Source organism: Aplidium turbinatum, chromosome 14, assembly GCF_918807975.1.
Source record: "Aplidium turbinatum chromosome 14, kaAplTurb1.1, whole genome shotgun sequence".
Classification (NCBI taxonomy): Eukaryota; Metazoa; Chordata; class Ascidiacea; order Aplousobranchia; family Polyclinidae; genus Aplidium; species Aplidium turbinatum.
Genome location: NC_137485.1, coordinates 4037800 through 4044650, shown reverse-complemented (window position 1 = coordinate 4044650; position 6851 = coordinate 4037800). Strand labels below are relative to the sequence as shown.

Below are 6851 nucleotides of genomic sequence, written 5' to 3'. Positions count from 1 at the left end.
AATCTAATCAAAAGATAAAGAGCTCACAGTGTAGATATTAATCTCATGTTCAGCAAACAAACGTTTCAAAATTTCTACTGTCTTCATCTTCAGTGCTGTAAATGCTAATATATTATATATTTATAGCACTGAAGATGAAGACAGTAGGTATAGTTTTTGAAATGTTTGTTTGCTGAACATAAGTTTAGTATCTACATTTCAAGCTCTTTGTATTTTGATTAGATTGGCAGATATTTCTACCAAACAAAATTAGGGGCTGTCAATAAAAGCTTTTGCCGTCAAGGGGGGAAGGGGCTGAAAGTTGCCGACTTTTGAAGATAAGGAGAGAAGAGGCGTTCTGGGTTGCAGACATATTTTTTAATAGTACAAACAACAAAATCATGTTACCAATCATCTGACTCCGCATTCCCATACTGATTTCATAACCAGATTTTGTGTCTGATTGCGAAGCCGGGAGCGATTCAGACACGTACAAAAGTAAACAATGTAGAAAACATGTCCATTTAAGAATAACAGATCCCTTAGAATCGGTTCCAAATTCAAACCACATCCAAATTATGGAACCAGAATAAGATATTCGTCAAGTATTTGCCGCTGCTGTGCCGCGTTCTGGCTCTGATCACACAATCTTTTTGTACGAAACTCCTTTGCATGTGCTCGAAGTGAGAGGACACTACTGTATTGCCGAGTATCTTAATCTTTGCTGAACCTCGCAGTGCGAAGGTCGTATGCGGAAGATCTGTCTTTTTAGCACTCAATGATTCAATCACACGACGAAAATGTGTCTTACACTCACAGGAGCCATATTTGGCAAAAGGAGAAACTTCATATGACCTGTTCAACACCGTAAAACCAGCAGAAAAATTGAAGTCATACGTATCTGTACTGTATGTCTTGTGTATTTTCCATCTGCCCCGAAGTCACACTTCACAGAAGAACAACACAAATCAAACACAATTGTAATGGCAATGTTGATGAATTGATGAGTGTGCTCCCATGATGATCTATAAAAACACTTTTTGAGGGCTTACAGTGCCCTCAGAGCGACGATGACTAGATTAGGTCTACATATTTTGCATACAGTCGAAAATGAAGTTTCTGTAGACTACTTCAAAAGTATGGTAATACAGCACAATTTTGTATAAAGCCTTTTAAGGTTTAATGCACTTCATGGAGGTCTGTAATAGTTAACAAAAGCGGGAAAAATGGGGAGGGGGGTTGACACAGTGCGGACATTTTGCAGATAAGGGGAGGGGAAGAGTTTTTTTTGCAATTTTACAAGGACATGTTTTATGGACAGTCTCCAATGGGGAACTTCATTTGGTTTAATGCAAATTTCGTAGTAATTTCGTAACACTTTGATAATTTCGTAATACTTACTTACTTATGATTAAATATGTGTTTATGTTATTACAATTTATTTCAAGACTTTGAATCAGTTCTCAACTGGTGATTATTCTAGTGTAGAGTCCTAATAACTACAAACAATAAAGCATCGTTAGCTTCATTCAGAAGGATTAGCTGACTAACGTTGACACGCCCGAAAACGTATTTCTTTCCTGTTAACTGTTCATAGCCTTGACCTGCGTTTGAACGCTGTCTCGTTTTTGTCTTTCATGTAATCTAACAATTCTGTAATGCCATATGAACTAGTTTTTCAGCTGCATAGACGAGTGGAGAGAACCCTGAGGACTGAGGTACGATACTCGAAAGGGCGCCGGTTCGACACCGCTTATGAGCATGCGGCTGTGTCTTTGGCAGGACACTTAAAGGCATGCCTGAAGGTGGACACGAAGATTGGCTTCCTTGCTTTCCTGTCCGCTTAATTTAAATTTTCAACCACCATGTGTAAGCCTGGATACGACAAACAAAAAACAAATTTTTATACATTTTTAAAAGTTCGATGTCTTTCACCGATAAATGACCGATATAAAACTTAAAGCTCATTGCTACCTCGGTGCAATTGAAGCTGTTAAGTTTACCAGAGGCTTTGTTGTCTTCTGAGTAAAAACAACAAAAATAAACTCAAAGAAGTTGCAAATCCACTTAATGCATAAACAATCAAAAATAAATTTATTAGTAATACGGAAAAGCACTTGTCTAACTAAAAATAAAAACACCTCGTGATTTCACAATGTTGCATCATTTAGAAAGTAACATGTCTCATTACCCTTTATTAGCATCCCAAATTGACAATATTACTGCAATAATGCTGAAATAATGCTGAATGCAATAAATGTTTGATTTTGGTTGGTTTATTCGTGCCAGGTTAGATGCCTCATTGTATTTAATAACTGTGGAAAATTGAGCAGAATATTTTAAAACAAAGGTTTGGCATTGGTAGGACAAACACGTTGATATTCAATTGCTCTCATGCTTTTTTACAATTAGATGTTTAGTGAAAATCGTTATTTACGAAAAGAACACATTAGGTTTGCTTTCCATCAGTGATGTTATAGCATTAATGAAGTCTGCAAATTATCAATTAGTTCTTCTATACATTGAATAAGTGCGGACAAAATTCAAACAGCGAAAAATACAATTCTAAATTTAACAGTTAAAAAGGGAAATTGTTGGAAAACATTTTTAATTTTTGAAAAAATAAGAAAACGCCATAATTTTATGAACAATAATAAAACTGTTTTCATTTTTGATGATGTGAATAATAAAAACAGACCTGATAAGCTCATAGAATTGAACCAGTGATACGACAAAATTTGCAGGGGAGACATATCAAGTATATTTAGTGTACACGAGTTGAAATGCAGTAAAGGTCCCATACTCAATTACTGGGCTTTAAGGAATAAAAAGGTTCTCATTATATTCATTCTTCGGTACTAGAGAGTAGGGTAGACATTTCCTTTCTCTCGGCCGGAATTAATTACACCCTGGGTAGAGGTAAGCGGTGTTTATCAACAACCAGCTTAAGCCGGGTATCGAGCCAGGTTTGCATTACTGGAAAGCCAGCGTCTTATCCGCTGAGCTATCTCACCAATTTGAATTTCCGCTTTCAAGCATGGTACAATACTATGAAACTGTAGATAAAAAACACCTTATTTATCTTACAACAATAAAACAAGCTTGCATCACACTCTATGTTTGAAGAAGGTAAAGATAAGAATCAACAATAAAAACTGATTCTATCCAAACAGACCTTATCAGCGATATCACCACACAATAATACAATAATATAAACAAAAAACTTACTTTAAAAACAAAACAAAAAAACACTAAAATGTAATGAAGGCTACTCAAGTAACAAACACACGTAAAAAGACAAAAGTATCTTTAAGCACAATTAGTATTAATCCTTGCTACACAAGATCGCGGTTGGTAAATACAGCCAAATGTCACAAATCTCAACTCATAAAATAAGCAGAGTTACATCGTTTGCATAGCAAGCAGGTATGTGGCTCGGTAACATTACCGGTGTGGTAAATATAAAATTACTTAAACTTTCAAATGTAAACCAGCACCTTTTTTGTCAAATGGTAATCGATTTCAGGAATTTAAATCAAAAAGTATACTTAATCTTATGCAACAATGCAAGGAAATACAAATGCGACAATACTACCCACACCCATAAACACAAAGCTAGTCCAAGCCAGAGCAAATCCTGGTCCAAAGGTAATATTTAGGAGTTCAGACGACTGAAGGAATCTTCCATTCGCTGTAAAGATCGATGCCCCAATCATGACACAGACAGCTGCAAAATAACACGAATTTGTGATACTGTAGGTAAGAACAACAAACAAAAATGAATCAAAATATTTCGTTTTTTAGAAAACAAATGTTTGAAATTTTTGTATTTCTACAGTAGATCAAAATATAGTACAAAAACTATGCTACATAAGGTTTAGTATTGCAAAAAAACGTAGATATCCGAGCAAAGTTAAGTTCAAAACGTAATTTTTTTGAAAGTTACATTTACTGGAATTTATAAAAAAGTTTAAGTTTACATTGGAGTATTGTTGTTTAACTCCTATTAGCATAAACATTTTAGGTAACTCAATCGGTACAGATGTTAACAAATTGCCAACATAGCATTTCCTTGCATTTGTATTACAGTACTTAAGCGGTAGGCTGGTGTAGCGGATAAGGTGTGGGTTTTTCAATATTCCTCGTCTAAACCTGATTTGATACCTGCTGGTTGTTGATAAACACGAGAACTTTATCTTTTCATTGCTTGAAGCTCAGTAACAGAGCATGGGACCACCTTCATTATTTTTTTTTAGTATTTAATGTAAACTGTCATAAACATTTAAGGTAATTGCCTAGTTGCAAGAAATTTTCTAATACAACAAGTTAGAATGGTTCGAAACTGGACATATTATATAATGCTTTTCAACTTTGGTGTTTCGTTAAGATTCAACACAAAAATCCGCTTCTAATACTAACATTCTATGGGTGCTGCACATTGATGTTTTAATGTATTCTAGTTCAAAGGTACCAGTTTTCATGCGTAGATTGAAGTTGGCTTTATTGGCTGAGAATATGCTGTTTGTTACTTAAAAACAAACAGAAGCCAGCAGAATAGAAAAAAATGATCTTGCAAGGTTTGACCCAGAAATCAGTAGAATATTATCGGGTTTCATATTCACTGCACCCAGAATAGAGGGATCTGTTCTACACTTTACAGTAGACACGAGAGAAGGTGTTTAAATTGTAAAAGTCGTTGACTACGATTACTTACCCCATGTGCGGTTACGATTACAATTATTTAGCCAAAAACGTTACCACGATTAAGGAATCACTTACAACAACGGTCGATATACATTAATTAAGCTGTTTTATTACGATTACTTTAGAAATGCATTAGATTGTGGGTAAGCTAGATAAACGGGTTTATTTAATTATTTGATTACAATTAAACTTACATGAATGTTTTTGTCTAAGCTTTTAAATATGATTACTTCAACAATCGTCGTCGTATCAAGGCTAACGCCCGGTGGATAAAGACTGAGATTAAGCGGAAGGAAAGGCAAGGAAGCCAATCGTCGTGTCCACCTTCAAGCATCCTTTTAGGTATCATAGATACAGCCGCATGCTTTTGACCGGTGCCGAACCAGTGAAAAAGACTCACCAAGTCATGCAGCCGAAATCGACAATGTATAAGATTTAATCACATTAGATTTTTATAACTTTGATTATAAACACTTTAAATAGAAGGACTCGTATCGCGCAATTTCGGGTTTTTAAACTTGAGTCCAAAATCTTAAGATTAGCAATTGAGTTATAATTCGATTTCTTGAAATATTTCTGCATTAAACAAACCTTACGTCTCATATCTACCTGCAAAAGAAAGCAATCCCCCAGCAATTTGCTTGAGCAATATTGTTTGATCATCACCATCATTGTACATTGCGCTTCCAACTGCATCAGCAATACATCCGGCAAGTCCAGTTATCACTCCCAGGATCATAAATGCAATTGTAGCACCTAACCACCCAGAGGTTGCTGAAAGTGTAAAAGGTTCAGTGAATAGCAAAGTTCTCCTATTTTCTGAAAATGAGATCTATGCAATACTTAAGTTTAAGGAGACATTAAGAGCAATGAACAAATTGTTAATGTTTCGTCAGTTAAAAACAAAAACGCACTACTCAGCTTTGGATGGGTGGTGTGATCTAATGCCCCCTGGATCTGCCACTAACAGTGACCCTACGCATTGCTTACCTATAGTTGTTGTGCCTTCACAAGGCGTAGATTGCATGAATAACCCGCTGTGGTGGGTCCCTAATGCTTCTCCTCCGTTTATCCAATCCATGCTTATGACGGCACAAAGAGAGAACATCCATCCAATCCAACCCGCACCGACAATAACACATTTTATTGCAAAGATTTTGTCACAGCTTGGCATTGTTGAAACGTTTGTTAAGAATATTTTAAACAATTAAATCAAGTTTCTTGGTAGAAAGGAACAAAGTCTATTGCTTCAGTTGAACACAATAATAAAGTTATTCAAACGAGCATTAGCTTTACTTAAATCTGGAAATCAACATAACAAACTATAAAAGTAATACTGTAACAATAATCGGCGTTGACTTTGATAGAACTACTGTTAATCAAGTAAATTAATTAAAAACTACTTCACTATCCAGACAGCAAATCAACCATTTTTCACCTTGATTCTACGTCTGCAGACGTTGAATCAACGTAAAAAAACATTAATTTGCTGTCTGGGATACAAAGCAAAGATGTAGATGGAACACGTTAAACAAAACTTTTCAAACAAACAGGGACGTAGGTATGAAGGGGGCAACATCATCAATACATCGGATGAGCAAATGTAGATATAGTTGTTTTTTTTACGATTTTTTGCTTGATCTATCATAGCCTACCCTGAACATAAACCAACATGATTAAAATCAATCCCTAAATAAGAAAAAAAGCACACGATATAGAATTTTTGACGTGAATTTTACAAACGGCAGCAATCATTTTTTTTATAATGCAACAATTAGTATTGCCTCAACTTAATAATACAGAATAAAAACGAATACTCTACGTCTACGTGAAGAAGAAATAGACTCCTTGGCATGCGACAACTTAGCAAGTGCTTCAACTTAGCAAGTGCATTTCAGAAACTGCCTAGTCAGCAACTGATATTTTCGTGCTCACGTCAGACTTGCTTGGTCATTGCTTGTCAAACTCATTTTTCTAACTTGTGACATTCCACGTTTCAGCTAGCTCAATTGTCACTTGCTCAGTTCACAACTGCTGGCTGGTAGGAGACGCTTTATAGCAGGGGTCACCAAACTTTTTTCTCTGAGGGCCGGATTGCTGCGAGATTAACAGCTGCGGGCCGGATGCAAATTGCGAAAAGATATACAACTATTTAGAATCTCCATTGA

General features: G+C 35.7%; 1 protein-coding gene across 1 annotated transcript; it reads right to left on the bottom strand.

Annotated features, from left to right (window-relative positions):
• Positions 1-2056: 2056 nt before the first annotated feature.
• On the bottom strand, positions 2057-5981 carry LOC145783292 (uncharacterized). Its single transcript, XM_082595130.1, has 3 exons — positions 5674-5981; positions 5293-5457; positions 2057-3706 (listed from the first exon to the last, which is right to left on the bottom strand). Exons 1-3 carry the CDS (start codon positions 5855-5857, stop codon positions 3534-3536), a joined length of 522 nt encoding a protein of 173 aa, XP_082451256.1. The 5' UTR covers positions 5858-5981; the 3' UTR covers positions 2057-3533.
• Positions 5982-6851: the final 870 nt, after the last annotated feature.